Below are 23,384 nucleotides of genomic sequence, written 5' to 3'. Positions count from 1 at the left end.
TTAATGTAACTTTACGCACTCAGAATATCTCCCGAGTGCCTGTCACAAATGCTACATCTAATGTTCATATGTCAGATGTCACTTTGCCCAAATGCATTACTTATTTTTTTAAGCTCATAAATAGTACAATGATACTGATAACCCCAAACTCAAGAACCAAGCATGTCAACGCGCATTTTTTTTCTGTATTGTATTTTTTATTTATTGCCGATGTTTTTCTGTCCCAGTGAATGTTCACTCCTGTTTGTTTTGATCTCGTAGAGTTAGAGATTGACAACCATTACATTGCATAATAAATCGTCTATCAAAAAGCGATTTTAGGGGAAAACAACAAAAGATATACAAACAATAAAAGAAACGTTGCTCTACATTGTTCATAGGAATGCTTCTACCTTTTATTTAGGATGAAAAAAAGGCAAGAGGATGAAGAAAAGTACAGAAAGACATGATCAATTCACAGAATGAGCTGATCATGGGTTGCAGTGTTTCCTATTTCTACTCTACCAGGTGTGAAAAGTCATTGAGAGACTATTTTACATTGAGACATGATATGAACTTTCACCACTTCCACCTTTTTCACAAATCAGTCAACAAAATCACCGCTTTCACTCCTTTCCTTGAGATCTGAGGTGGGAGATGTATCAGGGCACCACCACCGCGCCCAGTGGCAGCAGGTCGCTTTGAGATGTTTAAGGGATTTTCTTTGGAAAGAGTCAAAACGCACCGACCATAACATGATATAAATACAAATCAACTTCAGCCTGTTACTTGGTTTTGTCTTTTATTTCCAATTTACATTAATTAAAAAGTAACAAAAACAAGTCATGATCATAATAATAATAATATAATAATAATGCTATTATTATTAATAATAAAAAATATACACAACCTCACACAAGCGAGCCCTCAGCGCTGGCTGTAGATCGGAGCAACAAAGTCAAACACACTAAGAATCTCTTCAGCTGTGTGTGTGTGTGTGTGTGTGTGCAGGCCGAGGCAGAGGGCACGCTGTGTGAGGGGCTGATGGGAGGAAGTAGAGCGGGGTGGGGTCAAGGGTCACAACAAATTAGGGGGGTAGGGGCAGCAGACTGGGCTTTCATGACCAAGCTTCTATTAGTCATATTAATGATAATACAGGGGTGTGAATACGAAGCTTAAGGGGAGAAGGCCTCAATATGATTAGTTTTTTTAGTGTGAGGTAGCTTTAAAATATTAAAACAAAACTAAAAAAGTACATTTAATTCAGTTTTTAACTCCAATTGGCCTTGATAGTAAAAGGTCATCACCTTTGTTTAGGGGTGATACAGGGACATTCATCACCAATGATCTCTCTGAGGAACTGTATATATATGTATACTCACATATACATATATATACATATATACAAGTCGCTACATATGGTTGTTTAAAAAAATACAGACTGTTTTACAACAATAGCACCATTGACTTTTATTATAATACACAGTAACTTTCTGATACACACTGGTGGTAGAAATAGGAACACCTGCACTTTCTATGTAGCTACATTTTTGGTTTCAAAGAGATATGTATGCTTTAGTGGATATGGTACAGGAGCGATGGGGTGGTTCGAAAAGAGGAGAGGAAGTAGGAGAGGTTGGTGGATATGTTTTTCTTTTTGAATGGTGGGCTTTTATTACTTAGCAACAACCTCAGTCCTACCACACCTGGGACACAAACCTAAACAATAAATAAATAACACCAACACATTTTGTCTCTCTCTAGTTCCCTGGTTCTCTCCTCATACTTCCTCTTTCTTGTTCATGGGGTGGGGTTGGTGGTGTGGTGGTGGGGGGGCAGCTGTTCACCCAGGGTGCAATGGGGGCTTTTTGAAAGTGTCCATAGGAGGGGGGGCGATGAATCACAGATGACAGTTGCTAGTGCCATTCAGTGCAGATATTCTGCGGAGAGTTCGACTTGGAAAAAAGCACTTTTTACTTAGAAAAAAAGTCCCATTTTAAAAAAAGTGTCTTGATTTTTCTTTTTCTCTCCTTTCTGAAGTGTGCTCCTCTTTCTTTTTTAATTCCGTTCAAATTTCCACTTCTTCTTTCTCTTCATATCGCTCCTTCGTTCTTTACAAGAAGCAGACTGCACCGACTTCCACTCCAAACTCCTGGTCTGATCCTCCAATATCCATGGGGGCAATGTCTACAATGGGCAGACGAGAGGTCTTCTGCGATCTGTACTCGATCACTGTCTTGCCCCACTGTCCTGTGTGTTTCTGTATGGAGAGAATAATCACAGCGGCTGTTAGATTGAAATGAGATTCTCACAAGTGAACACCAGAGAGAAAGAGAGACAATTCCTACCATCTGTCATGAAGGGAAAGCGATTCGTATACTTTTTTTTGATTCAGTACATGCACATCATTTTTACATGAAATACTGTGTGTCCTGTGCGTGCATGTCGAATGTGTCCCATCTTACCGTGCAGCCGTCCTCCATCACGCTGTAAGTGAAGCGGCTGTTGCCCTCGGCTCTGATCTCCACGTCGTTGGAGCCCTGCAGCAGCAAAGCCTTCTTCAGGTTGCCCGTGGAGGCGTCCATGTAGGCCACGCTGTTCTTACAGTGGTAGGTGAGGCTCTGAGACGCCTCGGTGGACAGCAGTCTCAGGAAGGTCATCTGAATGGCAGCAGTGTTGACTGCAAGGCTGTCATCGCCGTAGCTGAACTGCAGTGGGCCACAGGTAAGGAAGAGAAGGTCAGAATCACAGCTAATATCTCTGTTACTATGGCTGTTGCTGTGGGGGAAATATTTTCCTAGGCCCATAACTTTGACCCAGTTTATCAGTTTGTAATGACCTCACTGAGCTCAGGCACCTGTAGCCGTGGCTGCTCTGCTCTCAGTGTTTTGTCTCCCTGTTCCTGCTTGTTGGCGTCAGCTGATAGAGGTGTTATAGCGCTTTATCTTGGTATGCAGCATGTTGATGATTCTCTCAGAACCAGCTAAATACATGGGTCTGGGGTAGAGATCTTCAGAATTGGTTTGGCATCCGTTGTGTCAACTCGTGGCACAGCACATGTCTTGTGAATTCTCCGGCCGAAGCTCCAAATAAACCATCAGTGTTCTCCGAGTGTCTCTCCGAGTCCTGTCTCCACTGCTTCACAAGTTTCCATCACAGTTGCGTGATATTTGTATTACTTGAACACGTAAGAATAACCATGTTTTAGTGTTTAAGGAAACTGTTATCTGTGCCCATTATCTATACATCTACAGGGTATAAACTCATCCCAGCTCTCGTTAGGCGGAAAATGAATATCCATCTTTCTCAGATTTCTTTTCATTCAAAAGACTTGAGCCTTAATTCTAATCGAAAGCTGACCTCAATAGTCAGTCTGTGAACACTGTGTACTAATGGGGGAGAAGTTGGAGATCAGCTGATGTGCAGGAAGATGTAAAACTTTGTGGCACTTACGTGGAATCCTCCATTCATGGTCTCTCCGAACCAGACGTGTTTGCGGTCCTTGCTCTTGCTGGACCACCAGTTCTTGCGTGGGATGCTGTCGGGCTTGGACTTGACGCAGGACTCTCCTGTCTCCATGTTGCAGAACACCTTGATGGCGTCGATGGTGCATCCCTGATTGGGATCGATCCAGTACTCGCCTACAGGAAAGAAAAAACATCAGCTCCATATTCAACCTACTCTTTGCTAAAAAGCTGATAACAGTAGAAATGTTATCGTACAAATGTATTGACTCTGGATCAGTCAATTCAAACACACCCAGACTACACAAACTATAATGATCCTACATTTTGACTTCTCCAAACTGTTGCCAATTTAAAATGTCTCCTAACTTCTGCCATTTTCGTCCCAATTTGACCAATCCCTGGTTCTGTCACTCACCGCTCTTCCAGTCGGGGTGGCAGAGCTTCAGGTCTCTGCAGGTGCGGGCCGGGTTCTTCCTGGATCCCTCGGGGCTGCGAATGTTCTCGATCTGGTTGTTGAGAGATTTAAGAGTGGCGTCGACCTCGGCGTCGTGCGTACGGAGGCTTCCGGAAGCCTGGTCGGCCCTCATGTACCTCAGAGGATCGGGGGACTTTTCAGTCTGGCCCAGACCAGCGAAAGCAGACATGTCGATGCCAGGGCCGGGGGGGCCAGGAAGACCGGGGGGTCCGGTGTTACCAGCGGGACCCTGAGAGGAAAATGACAAAGATGGAAAGGGTTATTATTTGTCTTGCTCACAGATGGTGGATTATTCTTCTATCACCACAATGTTTGGAGAAAAGGCTGCAATCTGTTCCGTTTGCTCAAGTGATGCCAACTGGATCGCCTTCTACATCTTAGTAGTCTTTTTAAAACCCCTTTTTAATTTGTCCTTTAATTAAGTTTTTAACTGTATTAACAACTTGATCTGTTTATAAAGATGACTAAGTGATGTATATTAGCAGGTCACATCACATGGCATGTATACTGTATGAGATGGGGTCAGCGCTGCAAGATTACATGATTCACAATATTGTAGGGTAGGGGTATGGTAGGGGTAACAGTATCACAAAAATAGTTTCTTGCTAAGTATTTTTAGCCTGATACATTGTAAGAAGAAGATCTGTTCTTGTGATTACTCACAGAGGGGCCGGTCTCTCCACCGCGACCACGAGGTCCAGGGGGTCCGATGGGTCCTGGCATACCGTTTCCACCATCCTTTCCACTTGGTCCAACAGGTCCAGGTGGTCCCTATACACACACACACACACACACACACACACAGATAAGTTGATTGTATGCATTAAAGACACTGCATGTCAAGAAACAAATCTCATTAGTTTTTCCATTCAAAGGAAAAATCAAAAAACATTAAGTATTTTCACAGCTCCAGTACTCACTCTTTGTCCAGAAGGTCCGTTAACTCCAGTCGCTCCCTGGTCTCCATTTTGACCCTAAACAGATACAATTCAAACATCAGGGTTTCTGCAACATTCATCATGTTCAATCGAAGCCTTTTAAAATCCTTTTTTATTCGCACACAGCATTAATAGAATGAATGATCTCGCTGAAGTGGCTATACAATGCAGATATCCTGAACACAAAGCAGATAAATCCAATGCTTACCGGAGGTCCGGGCAGACCCTGCAGACCAGTGAAACCTCTGTGTCCCTTCTGTCCTCGCTCACCGTTCTCTCCAGACTCACCCTTGTCACCACGGGGTCCTTGAGGTCCCTGAGAACAAGTGGACAACATATTAATTAGGAACATTTTTAGTTTTTTCTGTTGCATTAGAATGTATTGTGCAGAAACAGAAACACTGTCTCAGAAAAAAATGATTTTATTATATCAATAACTGAAAACTGAAAAGCACATACTGGCATTCCTCTGGCTCCAGCAGGTCCTGAAGAGCCAGCAGGTCCTTGTGCACCCTGTGAAGGGAAACCAAAGGTGGGCATGTCACAGAACCATCTTAAATCACAAGAGCACTGCTTTGAACAAACACCTCCCATTACTGTGTTATTATCTGGTAATGTAGGTGTTATAATGTTTTCTAAATGTTTGTGGATTGTTACAATTATTCTTTTTTTTTATCTGGCAGTTAACAAATCATGTATCTTAATGAACATATACTGAAATGAAATGTTGCCATTATCCATCTTTATTGCTTGATCAGTACTATACTGTAACAGACATACCCCTAAGGTGAAATAGGATTAAGATACATTTGCAACAAGGTGTGTTTAAGGACATAATAATGTATTATACGTAGAAAAGTGTAAACACACTGAATAAATGCCATGTAACTGGGACAAGGATATTACATTAGCCTCTCCTTTATGACCATATGCTAATTTCAACCTTTTATAAATAATACCTGCTGTCTACCTAATAATAAGAAACAAACTTCACATCAATGTTTATTTTGTATTTAATGACAATGTCCCTGGTGTTGGAGTTACTCACAGACTCTCCGCGGTCTCCCTGTTTGCCGGTGGGGCCGACTGGGCCAGTGGCACCAGTAGCGCCCGGAGCACCTGAAGCTCCAGCAGGACCAGTGGTACCACGTTCACCCTGCAGCACAGAGAGCAGAGCGTCAGTCATGAGAGGAGAGCTACACACACACACTGCACAGTAACATCACTGCTGCCTAGCTAAAGGCTGAGCTGGATGTAGAAAGGTTAAGATCAACATTTTGTGAAAAGTTCCAATTTGCTATGTGTTCTTACTCAAATGTCAAATCATTGACAAACTCCTTCCATTTTGAATAAAATGTGCAATATAGGGCTGTCATGATATCAGATTTTCCCTACATATTGTGGTCAAAATAATTCACTATAACAATATTATCACGTTTATTAATAGGACAAATCAAATAATGGAATAATGCTGTCAGTCAAATTCATCCATTTTGTGTTTTTCTGGCAAATGAATCACACTTGTTTGTGTATGAGATGTGAGTAAGAATCGAAATAATCAAAAATGATTGGGGGGGTGCTGGATAATTACCACAACATTATCAAATTGTATTATTAACTTATTTCTCAATATTTCATTTATTAAATGATGCGTTTTTCGTCAATACTGGTGATTTGCCAGACCCATGTTGCAATACCTATTCACATATTTGACATGCAGTTTCAGATATGCAATTACATCAGCGCTCATCAGTTCATCTCATTAAATAAGTCACTTATATTTAAGCAGAGTGGGGAAATTCATCCAGTAGGTATACGTGATTTGAATGAGGTGGTGCTGTCAGCCAATTAGGGAACAAATCTATTCTCATCATTAATGCAATTCACATTTCACACATGAAGAATCAAAGCATAATCCCTCCAGCATCCGACAACATAGACTAGAGGTTTCTGACGTAATGTATCTTATGTAGCGTGATTGTGTTTTTCTCACCTTCATTCCAGCAGCACCGTCTCTACCAGGAGGTCCATCAGATCCAGAGTTGCCCTGTCACATGACAATATTGAGTGTTAATAGCTTCCACCTCCAGCCAGATGTCCTATTGAATACTGATCAGCTGCATAATGAGCGCCGCTCCAAGAAACACGCTGATAATACGGTGTAAACATAATGCTAATGTAACGTGCTACAAATAGCAGTGCATTTTAATCGAATTGGCCTTCATTCAGAGATCCTGCAATTTCTATCATTGAATATAAAGAGACTAAATACAATGTGGCAGTTGTCAATCCAGCCACACACACATGCGGTGTGTTGCCCACTCTCTGACCTCTCTGCCAGGCTCTCCTGAAGGTCCAGTGAGGCCAGGGGGTCCCACAGGTCCAGGGGCTCCGCGGTCTCCGCTGCCACCAGCAGCTCCCTGCTTTCCAGGCTCACCCTGAGAGAGAGAAGAGGATTTATTACCACTTACATACATGTTAAATAATAAGACACCATTAATTACCCAGGGATACAATTTCTCATATCATTTACCCACACATTCTCACCAGGAACTAGCATTCGAATGATCTGCCTATTATTTTATTATCTTTTATTCTATTTGAATGAAATACATTGTTTTTTATTTTATATCTACTATTATTACTACTTTGTTGTAAATGCCATCATGTAGACCACTTTGAGCTTCATTTGATGTAAACAAAAAGTGCTATAATAATACAGTTATTGTTAGGGATTCATTTTGTCTTACTCCTAGGAGTCTAACCTTTTCTATGTGTTGACGTTTACAAACAACCGGGAGTTTGTTATCTCTCGTAAGGAATGTGATAATGGAGTCATGTGATGTTATTCTCAGTTGTACTATCGGTCATAGAGGGTTTTATGACTGTGAGAACGCTGGCTTTCTAAGCCCCACAGACAGGTGATTGAGTATTTCCAGATATCGGGGATATCTCCAGTGTTCCCAGTGTTTACGCACCATCGCCCAATATGTGGATTAACTCTCTGTAAACTAGTTAAAAGGTCTATCAGAGATAGGCTGGTCAGATTTGACATGGCAACCCACCAGGGCAGTCAGAATCTCTGGCTGTGTGACTTGTGATGTGAATTTCTCCGGCCGATACTTGTAAATAAACACCAGTGTTTGACATCAAAGCTCCAACTCTCCTCGTGTCTCTCTGAGTCCTGACTCTCCATTGCTGCAGAAGTTTCCCTTACAGTTATTATTATTATTACTTCTGATACCATCGCATTTAAAGATAAAGAACATAGCACAATATTGCCTCATCCTTGAAATACTGGTGTAAGTATCTGCTTCTTCAAAGTGACCAAAGTTGAAGCAACTACAGAACATTACATTAACTATGTCTGCAGTTCAAACTCCAGTTTTGATACTGAAGCTTCTGAAACATCTCTGGGTGAGTTTTGGCATCACCATTTCTTGGCGTTCATTTCATGTCTACTGATGAATAATGAAGCACATGACCACTGAGATGCTGTAAATCCAGAACACAGCTCATGTCACATATCAAACAGTGACAGGTGTAAGCAGGGGAGCCTTCTCGTCACACTTCATACTGTACATCAAATGGATCAGATCACCAGGAGAAGAGTGCTGGCTGTTCTCATGTGAGACGTGTTGTGAATGTGATCCAATTAGACCGCAGCAGCCTGACAGTCCAGAGCCTCTCTGTGTTTCCACTCGGCTGAGTGGCAACACATTAAGCACCGTGCTCTTAGGGCAGATTCATGAATATACATAACAGCCTCTCTACCAGACTGTCACTTGCAGCAGTGAAAGAAGAACACCTCATCTCTGCAGTGAGCAGCCAATGTTTAGTAATCTTCCCATCATCTAAGAAACGTTGCAGTAATAGTCATATCACTGATTCATTCTGATCATGGCTTATAGTTTAAGGTTTCTGAGTTCCAGCCGCTCAACTGGCTCCATTTTACTATATGTTATATAATTGTGTTGGGCAAAAATGATTATTTTAAAACGTAATGAATATACCAATCAAAAGACAAGCTAATTGTGTCCAATTTCCAATCACACAATACAAAGACAGGCAGCTAATACATACAATGAAGTAGTTCAATTCTGTTGAAAACTTAAATGGTTATTTTACAATGAAAACAATTGCTATAATATTCTCTCTATTAAGTTGCTTGGTTCAATATTGTATTGAATAATCAATTAATTATCTAAGCTCTTATATTGTGAATTAAATATGTTTTATAGTTATTGGGTTCTAAAAAATTGAATGGCATTTCTCACTATTAAATTAGGAAATAAGTAATCAATTTATTGTACAAAAAAAACGAAAGTAAATCGATAATGAAAAAAGTTTAAATTGCAGCCCTAATTTGTACATTCAATTATTTGATAATAGTAAATAATAACAGTATGTTACTCACAGAAGGTCCAGGCAGGCCGGGGAACCCTCTCTCTCCACGCTGTCCGGGCAGACCCACGATACCGCGTGATCCGCCCAGACCCTGAGGACCTGAAGGACCATGAGGACCCTGAGAGGAGAGAAAGAGATTTAATGGTTAGTAAATGGATCAGCAGTCAAATCGTTTGATATGATTTCATTACTGTTGTGTTTCATTGGCGTTTTTTCATATTTCAAATAATCCTTCAATTGCAGACACATCCTAAAACCATACCACGGACAGAGAGGTTTTTACGGTTGAAAAATAAACGTGTTAATTCTCTGTGGTCATCTTTATTGTGACAGTTACATAAAACTTTCATTATAATTAAATGATCTCTATGGCATTTCTGTACCGACACATGTCACTCACATAAATGCCATATCCACTTTTTCTGCAATAAGCTGATCTGAGACCATACACACGATGTGGCCAATGTATTAATGTACAAACGGATAAACACCTCAAAGAAATTGTTTGTTGGACATTTGAAAAAATACGCTGATTCACTTCATAGCAATGTCATGTCTGTGCGCAATGAGAGAGCTATAGTAAGCAGCTGGTTAGCTTAGCTTAGCACAATGACTGAAAACAGGGGGAAATAGCTAGCCTGGCTCTATACGAGGTAACAAAATCCAACTACCACAACCTTAAAGATGTAACTATCATGTTATATACCCTGAAAAACTGATTTTAAGTCAGGGCCACATGTCAGACTTTAAGTTAAACTGACAGTTACCAGGCAACCAGCAGAGACTTGTTTAAGTCATCATGTATTCATGTTGACATGTGCTTAATATAATATAACAGCTAGTTATCTTTATGATTGAGTTCTGGCAAGTTTTCTGTTCTTTCTTTTGTGTACTTAAGTTTCATTTTTTTGATTTATAGCTCATGTCCTTTTCTCCCACTGGGATAACACATCTCCCAATGGCAGCAGGAGAGATAAGCATCGATTTGTCCATCACCTATGTACTTCATCTGCACCACCACCACAGTCCACTCTGCCACATGTCCTGCTGTGAAACATTCTCACAATAAAATCTAAGTGACACCTGCGCCCTTATGGTTCAGCTGTCAAAGACTTTGACGTGTTGATAGAGGGTTCAAGCTTTCATAGATGTTATCTATACATGGTTGGAGTGACAACACAGAACATGCCTTTTCTGAGTATGCAATCATGTGTGATATGTCATTATCTTGACAGGTCTCATCATGTGTTTATGAGGGGTTGTGTGTGTGTGTGTGTGTGTGTGTGTGTGTGTGTGTGTGTGTGTGTGTGCGTGCGTGCAACGTAAAAGCCTGGGGTCCTGTCATTATTCTGTCACTGGGTTTATCCTGCCCTGTGCTGTCAGATGTCTCGGTTGTCTATTACAGTCAGTGATGGACACTGAGAGCTGTGTATTAATGGAGAGTGTACCCGGCTGCTGTTCATTACTGATCAAATTGGCTCTTTGGGCTGTGAAAAAAAGAGCTATGAAAAAGGCTACAGAAATGTAAAGGACAAACAGATGTAACCCTTTCTTTCTCTATAATGGACATCTGTGTTCACCTTGAAAATGTTCAAGGCGACGTGCAGTCTGAAGAGAAAGAGTGGCTAAACATGTGGGTGCTAGGATGCGATTGGCATCACAAGGTCCGTGAGCTTATGTAAAGCCCAGAAGGGACTGGAGTGTTATAAGGCTAAATATGAGAAAAGCAAGACAAACTCACAGGGGGACCGTCCTCTCCAGCATCTCCCTTCTCTCCGGAAGTCCCAGCAGGGCCGCGGAGCCCAGCGTCTCCCTGTCGGCCTGGAGGTCCACCGTCTCCTCTCACTCCCTTGGGTCCATCTTTACCAGCAGGGCCGGCGGGTCCAGCAGCTCCAGGATTACCCTACAACATGTCAGGAGGATGACTTAGTCACAAATAACACTTTTCAGTTGCATGCACAAGCAGCCAGTTGGGTGTATTTGTGAACTTACGTTGGGACCAGGGGGTCCAACTCGGCCAGCAGCTCCAGGGAAACCAGTGGCACCCTGAAAGACAAAGATTCATTTAGACAAAGCCAGAAACAATCGAACACAATGTGCGTTTACTGCAGTGATACAAAAGTAAAACGCTGCTTTTTATGTGTGAAAAAGTTACTCACAGAAGGTCCCTGAGCACCACGAGCACCTTTAGGTCCAAACACACCTGTAGGACCCTGGAACGGATAACAGAGTGTACAATACATTATTAAGCATTTGAGCATAGCATAGCATTTCTTGTGTCAGTGTTGGGCCTGCCATTGTTTAATGTTTTTGATTGCAAAAGTAAAACTGCACTAGGCTTTGAACATCAACGGTTTTGGTGTAACCCGACTATAATTTAGGCTTTAGGCAAAGTCCAAAAGAAAACACCCACTGAAGGTCCTGGGGCACCAGAGGGTCCTTGGGGTCCGGGGGCTCCAGCGTCACCCTTCTGTCCAGATTCTCCCATCTCTCCCTTGATACCAGGCTGACCGTCAGAGCCCTGAAATAAACAGACAGAAACAGTTGAATGTATGAAATATGTCAGCCGTTAAACAAGACATTTGATTAAAGGGGTACTCAACCAGTTATACACATGACATAAGGTCATTTAACTTGGCATAGTTAGTGTAAGTACTACTTGGCCTGCAAAAACAATAACATAATGTGTTCTATGGCTCGGGAAAATGTTACGAGTTGCAATATTTGACATGGAGGATCCATTGATTTTGGAGCTTGACCTTTACTACGATATTAAAGTCAGGATATCTTAAGCTGCTTTTTTAAAACTTGTTTTAATGTTCACCTGTGTGCCTTTCAACTCACTAAAGGTCATTTAAGTTACGAGGACCAGTTAAAAGTCAAAGTGTGTCAAAATATTCAATATGAGCTGTTAATGCTTCCTGTAGCATCCCTGTCTGTTCTCAGTCTACGTGGTGATGGCCTGTGATGCTTCTGTCTGTGAGCTGCAAAACTAAAATGATTTAGACACCTTGTAGTGTTATTCATCCTGACATTAATTAAATAACGAATCAAAACTTAGAAAAAAGAAAAAAATAGCACAACAAACTGCGGTGTGACAAAAATATTGATAACGATCCATTAGGAAGGATGCAGCTTATTAAAAACATTTATGTCTGCCTGGAGTCTTTTGGAGGAAATAACTGGGTAGGGGAAATAAAGACTTCCGACTGTCTACGCAGGCATTTCTTTCCACAGATGAATGCACTGAGTAACAACACAATAAGCCAAGACACCAAAGACATGAGGTGAAGAGGCTTGAAATAAGAAACTGTGTCAGGTCTGTTGGTTCTTAGCGCATGACTCTTTGTTCAAAGAAAATAATCAATTTAAACGTCTGATTTTACGACAAAATATGAGGTATTGTTTGGATCAGTTTTTTTTTTATTTGAGAATAAAATAACGGCATTGAACCTCTGTTTCATATTAGCGTATATATACTCTAATATTTTACTAACTAGCTTTACATTAGTAGTTTTTAAAAGTCTCTACTCTTGTATTTTTAGTACAATCTATGTAAATGCATTTTTTATTCTAATACAACCTACACTAAGTGTTATTGAGTTATATTTAAACATTCAAGATGTTAGCTTGTTGCTATTTTTGTTATTCCTGTCCGCATGGTTACAAAGAAAATGGGTTAGGTTGGAAATGTAAGTTCTTTAAATCATTTGTAAAATTCTCTTCACAGAGATTTATTATACATATTTATCATTGAACAGAAATTCTACAAAGATTAAAAAATATACTTTGATAACTTTGCTCTCATGTCCACACCCAAGACTAGGGCCACAGACAACATGTCCTGACATTTAGTTGATGTCCCTGGAGACATGGCCTTCAGACAACAGCAGAGCTAAGTGCTCGTCAGAGTTGTTGTTACTTACAGGGGGTCCGGCAAATCCAGCAGGCCCAGGAGGTCCAGTCTCACCCCTGTCACCCTGAGAGGGGAAGGAAGAGAGGCAGTTAGTTCAGGCTGCAGAGCTCAATAAAAGTGAATACGTATCATCTTTAATATACCAGAATATGGGTTTTAAAGGAAAAGCTACTATTTAATGAGGTTTTATTATGTTATATCTTTAGAAATAAAAAAAGTCCACTCAATTCATGTTATAAATATTGTTAAATGGTGACACTTACAGGAGCACCACGGGTACCAGGAGCTCCAGAAGGACCAGCGGGACCAGATTCTCCCTGGAGGAAAACACAGAAACATCAGCAACACACACTTAGCTCTGAACAGTGGGTTCAGATAGATGTTAAACACAATGTATAACATAAATACAGAAATCAGACAGCGAGGCAATTCGATTCAAATCATCAGCGTGCACGCACCTTCTCTCCGTTGGGACCGGAAGGACCAGGAGGACCAATGGGACCAGTGAGACCCTGCAACAGGAACCAGCAGAAGAGTGTAAGGACTTGCAAATTGACACCAGAATTGTGTTTTGAAAGTATTATTGAAAATCGAATGATCATCCACTTTTTAAAGATTTAACAAATGGACTTTTGTGATGCATTACACGAGTAAAGCTACAGCTATTAACAACTTTTTATCGTTTATAAAAAAAACATGGATGACCGTCACTTACTCTTCCACCATCTTTACCGGAAGCACCTTCAGGTCCTTTCTCTCCAAGGTCACCCTATGGGAATTCAAGAAAATGTAAACAGTCAGAACCTGAGATGGGTAAAGGCATGTCACAAAAGAAATCAAATGATAAAATATATATTTATTAACACTTTGTTTCCTTCATGGCTTACTCTGTCTCCTTTGGGTCCAGGAATGCCGGCAGATCCTCTCTCTCCGGGCATACCCTGCAGGCCGGGGGGGCCCTGAGCTCCACCAGTACCAGCAGGTCCAATGGCTCCCTATGATGGAGCAGACATAATGGACGTTATGCACAGACTATAGACCGAACGCGTTATTCAGTCTGTTGTGTAAGCACCTGCTGCGGACGTGAGAATGTGCCATACTGATTTCAGATTGTCGTGGCCATGCTTTGTAGAGCACCAGAGGATTGTAAAAATAACAGCTTGGAGTATTATGATTGACCTGACACAGGTTGTTCAGCAGCTGGATTCATATAATCAATCAATCAATCAATCAATCAATCAATGTTTATTTATATAGCCCAATATCACAAATGTTACATTTGTCTCAGTGGTCTTCACAGTGTGTACAGAATATCAGTATGACAATACGACACCCTCTGTCCTTAGACCCTCACATCGTACAAGGAAAAACTTCCAGAGAAAACCCCCAGTTTAGAGGGAAAAATGGGAGAAACCTCAGGGAGAGCAACAGAGGAGGAATCCCTCTCCCAGGACGGACAGACGTGCAATAGATGCCGTGTGTAAACATTATCTCAAATCCCACATTTTCTTTTGATATGACATTCGATTCTGTATTTTAAGTAGAAATGTGAGTTTTATCACAAGCAAATCTTTATTCAACATATGAAAACCAAGATAATGGAGGGAAAAGCAGATATTTATCCAGCAGGGTTATTCCTGGTCATAAGTCGTCAGGCTTATCAGCAGTGCTTTCTACAGCAGCCTCAGACTGGAATATCTCCAGTTGTTAGGCTGTAACCACAGGGCTCACACCGCCGCCATGTTGGCTGGGAATACATTCAAACTGACTGCAGGGGTAAACAGTACAATTTGTATATTGAAACAAATCGTTTTGCATCTTTTTTTAGAATCGAGCTCCACAAAATGTCTTTTTGTCCCTCCATATTCACCATCACACTCCCTCTCACATTAGCTCTTTAATCCTCAGCCTCTCTATCGGCTGCTGTCTGACCTGAAGGGAAGTACACCTGGGATTACAATCTGACCAGATAACAACAGTGAGAGTTGCAGCCGCTTGGAGCTTTTCTTCGGCTCACAGTGCAATTGTGACGACTCACTGCAGTAAATAGAATTATTTGATGGCTGATAAGCAAGTGGCCGGCTTGCTTGATTGGAAATACTCTGAGCTCCTGGGTGTTTAATAATGTAGAGAAGATGATTATATTTGTGCAGATCCATATACCAGTAATAATGCAATCTTATACTGAGTGATTAGGTATATTTCTTCAAAGGAATGCTTAATATTTTTTACTTACTAGATGTCTTATTTTTTGTAGGTGCAATAGGTAGGGAACCCGGGAATGTAAGCAATTCATTATTTCTATTGGTTGTGACTAGTTCAACACATGGTTGGTTCTTTCTTTATTTGAATACTAATCTTGAAAAAGTACTATTATCCAGAAAGCAGAAAATAGTGAATAAGAATATATCTGTGAAGCAAACACTTATATTGTGCTGTCTACTCTTGTTTATCATCTTGTGTGCCCTCAGACACCCCAAAATTAACACCTAAAACATGACCTTTCATTTCCTTCAGGAACACAAGCAGAGGTGCTATCTCACACAGCTAACCCCACAGACGTGACATGTCAGGATCTTGGTGTTAAACCACCTCAATTGAACCATTTTTGCACAACAACTTGTCAACACACTCAACTTAACTTAACTCAACTTAACAAACACTTTAGTTTATCGTTATGTAATCACATGCTCACATTAATGTGTAGCTGCTGCTGCATTTAATAGGAATGCACTGGCCAAATGTATGAGTGCAGTTCAGGTGGTGACTGTTCATTATGTGGAAATCTGTGTCCCTGGTTTCGGACCAGATGTCGGGCTCACCTTGGGACCGTCAGTTCCAGGAGTTCCAGGCAGACCGCGAGGCCCCTGCAGACCCTGGGGGCCGGCAGCTCCTCTCTCTCCGGGGAAACCACGCTCTCCCTGAACAGTGACAAAGTGACAAAGTGACAATCAGAGGCATGTCTGACAATCAGTAGTGATGGTAAACACAGAAAGTCAACTTACTCTGGGTCCAGTAGCACCAGCAGCTCCAGCCTCTCCAGGAACACCCTTAAAGGAGAAAAGGTGGAGGGATATATTTCACATTAAGACGTGTATGCTTGAAAAGAGTGAGAGAACTGCTGCATTACAAGAAGTACTACTACTACTAAGTATCAAGGCTACACTTTTGCCCTCACAAAACTAAAGAAGTAAACTGAATGGTTAGATTAATGTGGAAATAAATCGTCTTTTTTTCTTTTACAGTATGAAGCAATATTGCGGGTAGCCTCAGAGTTACTGTTGAATGCATTTTGGGACATAAGTTGAATACAATGTTAAGCACTACTGAAATAGTACAGTATCCTATTCATTTATTTGTAACCCTTATTTACACAGGTAAACGGGTCGAGTATACCTGCTCTTTTAAAGAGATGCCCTAGTTACAGTTTAGAAGAATTATAATGTTGCTGTTAAGGTTACAAATAAAAAGGTCCACCATATTGTAAGTTCCGTCGAACAGCATCAAGCAAATTACTTTTATGGTCTCTGATTCAAACCCATGACAGAACAATGCTGGTATTTGCACTAAGTTAATGTGACTTTAAAAGCTTAATTTCGCCAAAAAGATGCACTCACCTGGTCTCCGGGCTTGCCTCCCTCACCAGGGGGGCCAGGAGGTCCGGGAAGACCCTGAGCACAGGAGAGAAACAAAAATAGGTAAGCAAAAACAAACACCGAGTCAGAAATGAAGAGGCAATCATCAGATCCATCAAGGGATAGAAATGTATACTGGACAGGTGATAACTGGTAAAGGTTTGAGCAGATGGACTCACCTGGAAACCAGAGGGTCCGGGCTGTCCTTGCTCTCCTCTCTCGCCAGCAGAGCCCTAAACAGAGCATTCATAAAGCATCATCACAATCAACTTCTATTATTAACCAAACTACAGCTTGATGTTAAAGATGGTGGGAACATTAAGCTGAACTTATGAAGGATGTTGCTCTGATATCAGGTCATAACATACAGATGTTGTTTAACAAGCTTTCTGAAACACACTTTAAAACAAGCTGAAAGTGGGTGACTCAGTGATGCCATCTCACAATGGCCACACTTTTGTGCCAAGGACTTCTTTCTCTCCAGACAGAGCTTTCGTCTAGTCAGTCTGGGGAGTGAAGATATGGAAGGCTGGCTCAAAGTGCAGAGGACGATAGAATCAGTGTTGAAGCTATTTGGAAGAGATAGAGGTACGTACAGCTGGGCCGGGGGGTCCAGCAGCGCCAGTTTCTCCATCTTTGCCAGGCAGACCCTGAGGAACAGAGGGAGAGAGGGGGAAGACACATAGATAGATATTAACAGCTGAGTTAAAGCTGATGCAAATAAGTAGATAGCTATTATTCTGCTAAAAGTATTCTCATGGTGATGTGTTGAACTACAGAGTTAACAGTAGATACATTGTGAGTCACAGTAGCCAGAGAATACACAACAACTAAAAGAAGGTTTATTTACATTATTATTAATATTTTCATTATGACAGTCTCCCACTTAAGCAGCTACTCTTGTAGGTAAATAGTTATATTGTATATTCCTGTTATGTACCACGGTATTTCGTCATTTTCACGAGTAGGTTTAAATCAGTGCATCATTAAGGCCTTCTGAAACGTGGTGATATAAGCTGAATGGTTTCTGTGTTTTGAGATTACAGTACATGTAAGAAGTCGGTGAGATGACTCCAATATGTTATTAAAATAAGAAAAGTTAAATAACTCACTCTCAGACCAGGAGCTCCACCCAGTCCTTTCTCTCCAGACTTGCCAGGCTCGCCCTGATCATAACAGAAAGAAAAAGCAGCGGTTAGTCACAGAGCTGATTTGCTTGGTCCTGCCCCCGTTGTGAGAGGGTGAATGTAATCATGCACAATTGTTCAGCAGTACTCCAGGTATCACTGAACTTGAATCAGGGGCTTCTTTTTATAGAAGACAACAAAAAACTAAGCAAGTTCAATCGGGCCAACATCTATTATGTTGAGTGAGCATTCGTTCCTGTCTAGATAACACCTTGATTACGTATTAACAATTTATTCTTTTGATTTGGTTATTTGGTTACTCACAGTTGCTCCCTTGGGTCCGGGGAATCCCATGACTCCAGGCTGTCCGCGGCCTCCCTGTGGGCCGGGGGGTCCGGGGCGACCGTCCTCACCAGAACCTCCCTGGTCACGTAAAGTAATGATAATTTATTAGCAGGAGCCCATTTAAAAAGTATAAATGATGACCAACATTCTTGTTGTTTAAGTCGAACATACAGTATGAGCAATCACGTGGTTATGTAACATTATAAATAGTAAAGGGTAGCTGTAAAACATGAGTCTGGTAGTGAAAGGTAAGGACCAGATAGAGAAAATACACTCAGACTGGGGATGTTTAATGGAGAGGAATAATTGGGTGTCGATGTTTGGAGTGGGATCTAGTAGAGAAATGTCCAGTATGACCCCAAAACAGTTACCCACTGAAAAGTCCTTTGCTTCTAAATAAATGAGTAAACAAAGTCCACAGGGGTAAAGTAGGAAACCAATGTTGTGATCACTCTGACCATATGTCAATTACAACATGAAACAACTGCCTAATCTGTCAGTTAACCGTAACGTGTTGAATTAAATATAGCAACAAATGTGGAAATAATATGCATGTAGCCAATATAAAGACCTTTTAATATTTAAAAGGAAAAACTTTCATTTCAAACCATTTTGAGTTTACAGGAAAAGACTGGGTTGCAATGCTTTATGTTTGAATGGCAAGAGCTACTTATCGATCGTCCAATCCATTCAACATAATTCAGTTTGCAGGGGTTTCAGTGAAGAGTCGTGTAGAATGTTTCACTCAGTTAAGTATTGATTAACAAAATGGGCCTGTCTTGTTAACTCAGGCCTAAGTGGATTTGAGAAAAATCCTCAATCAATCTACACTGTGAGACTTTGTCCCTCTGAAAAATAGGACAGTTGAGCTAATTTGAAACACCAACACCGCTGGGGATGAGCCTGGTGGATAATAATGGGTGGATACATTTCCTGCAATTTAATTTGATGAAACCACTTATGGGTCATTACCTGATGAGAGCACTTCTGGTAAAATGATACTGCTCTACCTGATTGTTCTGTTTGTGATATTAAAAGAACATACGACCTCTAATAGTGTGTGAGGCAACACACATGTGCGATTCTTTTTAAGTGATATACAAAGACGCAACAAATGGTTGAAAACATGGCAAAAATAGCACTTACGGAAGGTCCAACTTTGCCTTGAGGACCAGCGTCACCAGGGCGTCCAGTCAGACCCTGTGAGAGAGGGAGGATGGAAACACAGATTAAATCCACAAATGCGTCATCAGACACTTCTATGCAGGCACCTGCTAAAAAAAGGTGGGAACATATGGCACCCTGGGGAACTGCATTTACACCTCTGATTGGCCCTGTGTCCAACATGCTACAGTTCAACGCCTACTGATGGAAATGCAAAATATAAATGAGTGTATTTAAGGTTTCCGATGTTAATGAGCTCAGTTCCCTATAGGGGTTTTTTCAATCTTTCTCTGTGGTGGCTGTATACAAATATCAACAACCTCGTGTGCTGCTTTTAGGAAATGTAATCACTTCAGAGGTGCAAAATTGTCGTCCAGTGGAAACTTTTTATGACCATATTTTCAGGGTTATGTGAGTTTGGGTTTTTGTGACAAATTGCATTTGTTAGGGGAACTCATTAGAGTGTTGCTGGAGTGCTGCTGCATGTGTGGAATAAGTTGTGTAAAGTATTTTGTGGCTCCAAGGGGAGCTGCACAATTCTGACAAATTGACTCACGTGCCACTCAAATCAGTGTCCGTTAGGGCTGAGGACTACATGTTTGAAAATTGGAAAAATCTGGAGGTGTGCGGTAAGAAAGAAGTCAGTTTGCTAGACTGCTGTAGTTTGCTCCTAATCTCTGATGTGGTTAGCATTTCAATGCTGCATTAGCCGCTTCTTGCACAACCCGTATCTCCGTTGTTTGTTGAATTGGTTGTGTTGAGTTGCATTGTGGGAAATGTAGGCGCCAGGTTTGACCAGGAAGAAGAATGTGTTGAATAAGTGTATTTAAGTTGAGAACTTCTTACTTCCTAAATTAAATTATACATTTAAAATCCCATTGCATTATCTAAAAATGAATTGTCATGAGCTTAAAATGTGGTCTTGAAAAACCTTTGAAGTTCATCCTTTTTACAAGACAGCAAGGCTGGTGAGCTGAAAATTAAAATTCAGCAACAAGAATGAACAACGGATAACTGAAATGGTGTGTATTGTATTAAAACTGACCCCTACAATAATTACAAAACCCTGTAACAAAGCTAAATTACGTCTTTAAAAAGTAAGGTGATATTGTTATCCATCTAGAAATATTTTCTCGTCATTAACATTCACATCTCTGGTAGTTTATAAGTAAGGGACGTGCTTACTCTGGCACCGGGGAGACCAGACTCTCCGGGGCGGCCGGGGTCACCGCCGGCTCCCTTGGCTCCACTCGCTCCAGCGGGTCCACGCTCACCAGGGGCTCCCTGTGTTCGGAGGAAGAGAGAGATAATAAAACACTCAGTCAATCACGAAGGAGGAAGACACTTCAATTCTCAAACCCCTGAGGAAATAAGTTTCCTCTTTTACAGCTTAAAGGAGTTTCATTGATCTGCTGGAAATGAGAAGATTAAAGTCTGGCAGATTCATTTGGTATAAATGAAATTGGTTAGGGGAAGATAATGTTAAATGAGTTGTTGGCTTTAGCGATATGGGACATGTAGGTCACTGGTGTGTGACGTGGTTCTGAGCTATGCTGCCATCTTGTGGCCAAGACATGAAGTTGCATGTGTCCCTGCTGCCTGTGTGTGAGTCTCAGGTGAAAGTGAGGATACATGAGTGATGTTGAATTATCATTTCTATTTTCAAATATATAAGATAAGATAAGAAGTACTTTATTGATCCCAAGTTGGGAAATGTTTGTGTTGCAGCAGCATAAAAAGACATGGCATTGTACAATAACAATTAAAAGACTAATGCTCTTGATTAACTCAATATTAAGACTGCTGATGTGAGTTCAGTGAACCTTGAGAGTGCCCAACACTTATTCTGAAAGTTTTTATGAGTTGATGTGCTGACAATATGAATTATCTTTCAGAGATCACTATGGACAACTGGGTTAAAAAATCTCTGTAATTATTTTACCAAAATCATGTCAAGTTCTTTATCCACTTTTTTTGCCCTTACTACAGTGCGGTCACAAATGACGAATTCCCATATTCCCAAGTATAACATAGACTTCCAACTCAGGTTTGTAATTGCTAAAATATATCTAATTACTTATTAGATATAATTAATCATATCTAATTGCTAAAATATATCTAATTACAAATATGGATTTAAATATGAAAAATACAATAATGCAATAACCGTTAAAGCATGACATGGGACCATCAAATAATATGATTTTGCTGTGCTTTAGGATTTCATACATTGAATCTCACTTGCCAATATTACTTATACACTTATTTTGCATTTCTTTGTAGTTTTTATCTTTTCAAATGACTTTGTAACTTTTTTTTTTTTTTAAAGTTCTTTATAATGAATGATGTAGTGATTGTAATGATGATCATTATTATTTTTGACATGAAATTGATCTACAGTTCGTGGTAATTAGATTTTTAAGCAGCACTAGTACTATATTGTTCTCTAGGTGCTACAGAAATGATATTTCTCACTGTAGCGGTCAATAAGCAATGAGAACATTCGACCAAGACATTGTCAACAGCAATCTCAAAATGCAATATGCAGTAGATGGAAACAATTAATTTTCACTTTAGCAGATTTACCCCGTGTCTATTGACGCTTCAATTGAAGGAGATATATTTTCGTCTGTTTGCTATGGATTCTTAAATGTTTATTTTCTCTCCAAGAGCATATTTTCTGTTCCATCAGCAATAAAATAAATATCTCTCAGGAACAAGTGTGACTGCAGTGTGACTTACCTTGGGACCAGCCAGACCATCCTGACCGGGGAAACCGCGGTTACCGGGAGATCCCTACACAGAAAACACAAAACCAGATTCAGAGTTATGATTAATATACCAAAAAAAAACGTAATCACTGAATCTAATATGGGTCCTTAAACAGGTTCACAGGAGGTGACCAACTATTACTACAAATGAACACAGGAGGAAACTCCTTTTTCTGATTCGGTGTAACCATGCATTACACAATAACTTAAAGGTGGGGTAGGTAAGTTTGAGAAACCGGCTCGAGATCGCTAGAATTTGAAAATACACAACCGGAGAAAATCTGCCACTTCCTTACAGAGCCCCTCTTCCAACACACACGAACGCGCACATGACCAATGAGGGCACGAGATAAGTTTGTGCCCCGATGGAAGGCTGACAGGCAGGTAGGCCATCCAATCCGATTGGTTGTACTTTTTACAGTATTACGGCTACGACAGATGACATTTTTTAATGGATTTTTTGTCAAAGCACTTAAGATATTCATTGCTATCGGGATGTTAAGAGCATTCCATGGAATATAACAAAAAGTGTATCTCGAGCCGGTTTCTGAAACTTACCTACCCCACCTTTAAGTTATAAAAAAAACTTGTTTTCAACCAGTTCGATGGTACTTACTCTCTCTCCAGGAGGTCCAAGTGGTCCAGCAGAACCTGCTTCACCCCTGGGTCCTCGCTTGCCTTCTTCTCCTTGTGGGCCGTGAGGTCCCTGATTACCAACGGGTCCCTAAAAAACACATCCGCCACAGAAAATATTGTTACAGGAAGAAACATAGACTAAATGTGAGAAAAGTATTTTTCAGCACACAAAGAAAAAGCAAATTTCTTTAGGTTTATATGATTTGTTTTTCATCTACAATGTGTTGGTTTACAATTATTCGATCTTAAAAGTATGTTATCTAAACATATCATTTGATTCGATACCGTGTCTACAGTAGAAATGTATTCAAGAAGCACTTATAATGTCTCTTTTTGGATTTTGAACAGGATGAGGGTATACAGGGACAGATTAAAGGAAGGAAAACTCACAAATTCTCCTTTGGGTCCAGCCTCTCCCTTGAAGCCTGGAATACCAGGGTCTCCCTAAACAACAATGAAAAGACAGAAAGAGCAGCAGGTTGTTATATATTTTCTGTGACATGTTATTATTTGAAATACGAAAT

The 23,384-nt window shown here is 40.7% G+C and overlaps 1 protein-coding gene across 1 annotated transcript in view; it reads right to left on the bottom strand.

Annotated features, from left to right (window-relative positions):
* Positions 1-31: 31 nt before the first annotated feature.
* col2a1b (collagen, type II, alpha 1b) overlaps positions 32-23,384 on the bottom strand; it is a 47,192-nt gene continuing 23,839 nt past the window's right edge. The window contains exons 22-54 of the mRNA XM_034082246.2: positions 23,251-23,304; positions 22,841-22,948; positions 22,196-22,249; positions 20,639-20,737; positions 19,436-19,489; positions 18,269-18,367; positions 17,930-17,983; positions 17,414-17,467; positions 16,997-17,050; positions 16,800-16,853; positions 16,188-16,232; positions 16,005-16,103; positions 14,070-14,177; positions 13,898-13,951; positions 13,641-13,694; positions 13,446-13,499; positions 13,193-13,246; positions 11,680-11,787; positions 11,426-11,479; positions 11,259-11,312; positions 11,008-11,169; positions 9,277-9,384; positions 7,190-7,297; positions 6,853-6,906; positions 5,908-6,015; positions 5,319-5,372; positions 5,068-5,175; positions 4,842-4,895; positions 4,585-4,692; positions 3,862-4,150; positions 3,433-3,620; positions 2,445-2,687; positions 32-2,239 (exon numbers count right to left, since the gene is read on the bottom strand). Of these exons, the coding sequence (XP_033938137.1) occupies positions 2,093-2,239; positions 2,445-2,687; positions 3,433-3,620; positions 3,862-4,150; positions 4,585-4,692; positions 4,842-4,895; positions 5,068-5,175; positions 5,319-5,372; positions 5,908-6,015; positions 6,853-6,906; positions 7,190-7,297; positions 9,277-9,384; positions 11,008-11,169; positions 11,259-11,312; positions 11,426-11,479; positions 11,680-11,787; positions 13,193-13,246; positions 13,446-13,499; positions 13,641-13,694; positions 13,898-13,951; positions 14,070-14,177; positions 16,005-16,103; positions 16,188-16,232; positions 16,800-16,853; positions 16,997-17,050; positions 17,414-17,467; positions 17,930-17,983; positions 18,269-18,367; positions 19,436-19,489; positions 20,639-20,737; positions 22,196-22,249; positions 22,841-22,948; positions 23,251-23,304 (3,099 nt within the window). The 3' untranslated portion in view covers positions 32-2,092. The remainder of the gene's footprint in view (positions 2,240-2,444; positions 2,688-3,432; positions 3,621-3,861; positions 4,151-4,584; positions 4,693-4,841; positions 4,896-5,067; positions 5,176-5,318; positions 5,373-5,907; positions 6,016-6,852; positions 6,907-7,189; positions 7,298-9,276; positions 9,385-11,007; positions 11,170-11,258; positions 11,313-11,425; positions 11,480-11,679; positions 11,788-13,192; positions 13,247-13,445; positions 13,500-13,640; positions 13,695-13,897; positions 13,952-14,069; positions 14,178-16,004; positions 16,104-16,187; positions 16,233-16,799; positions 16,854-16,996; positions 17,051-17,413; positions 17,468-17,929; positions 17,984-18,268; positions 18,368-19,435; positions 19,490-20,638; positions 20,738-22,195; positions 22,250-22,840; positions 22,949-23,250; positions 23,305-23,384) is intronic.

The sequence above is a fragment of the Pseudochaenichthys georgianus genome, chromosome 5 (assembly GCF_902827115.2).
Source record: "Pseudochaenichthys georgianus chromosome 5, fPseGeo1.2, whole genome shotgun sequence".
Lineage (NCBI taxonomy): Eukaryota > Metazoa > Chordata > Actinopteri > Perciformes > Channichthyidae > Pseudochaenichthys > Pseudochaenichthys georgianus.
This window is presented reverse-complemented; position numbering and strand designations above follow the sequence as displayed.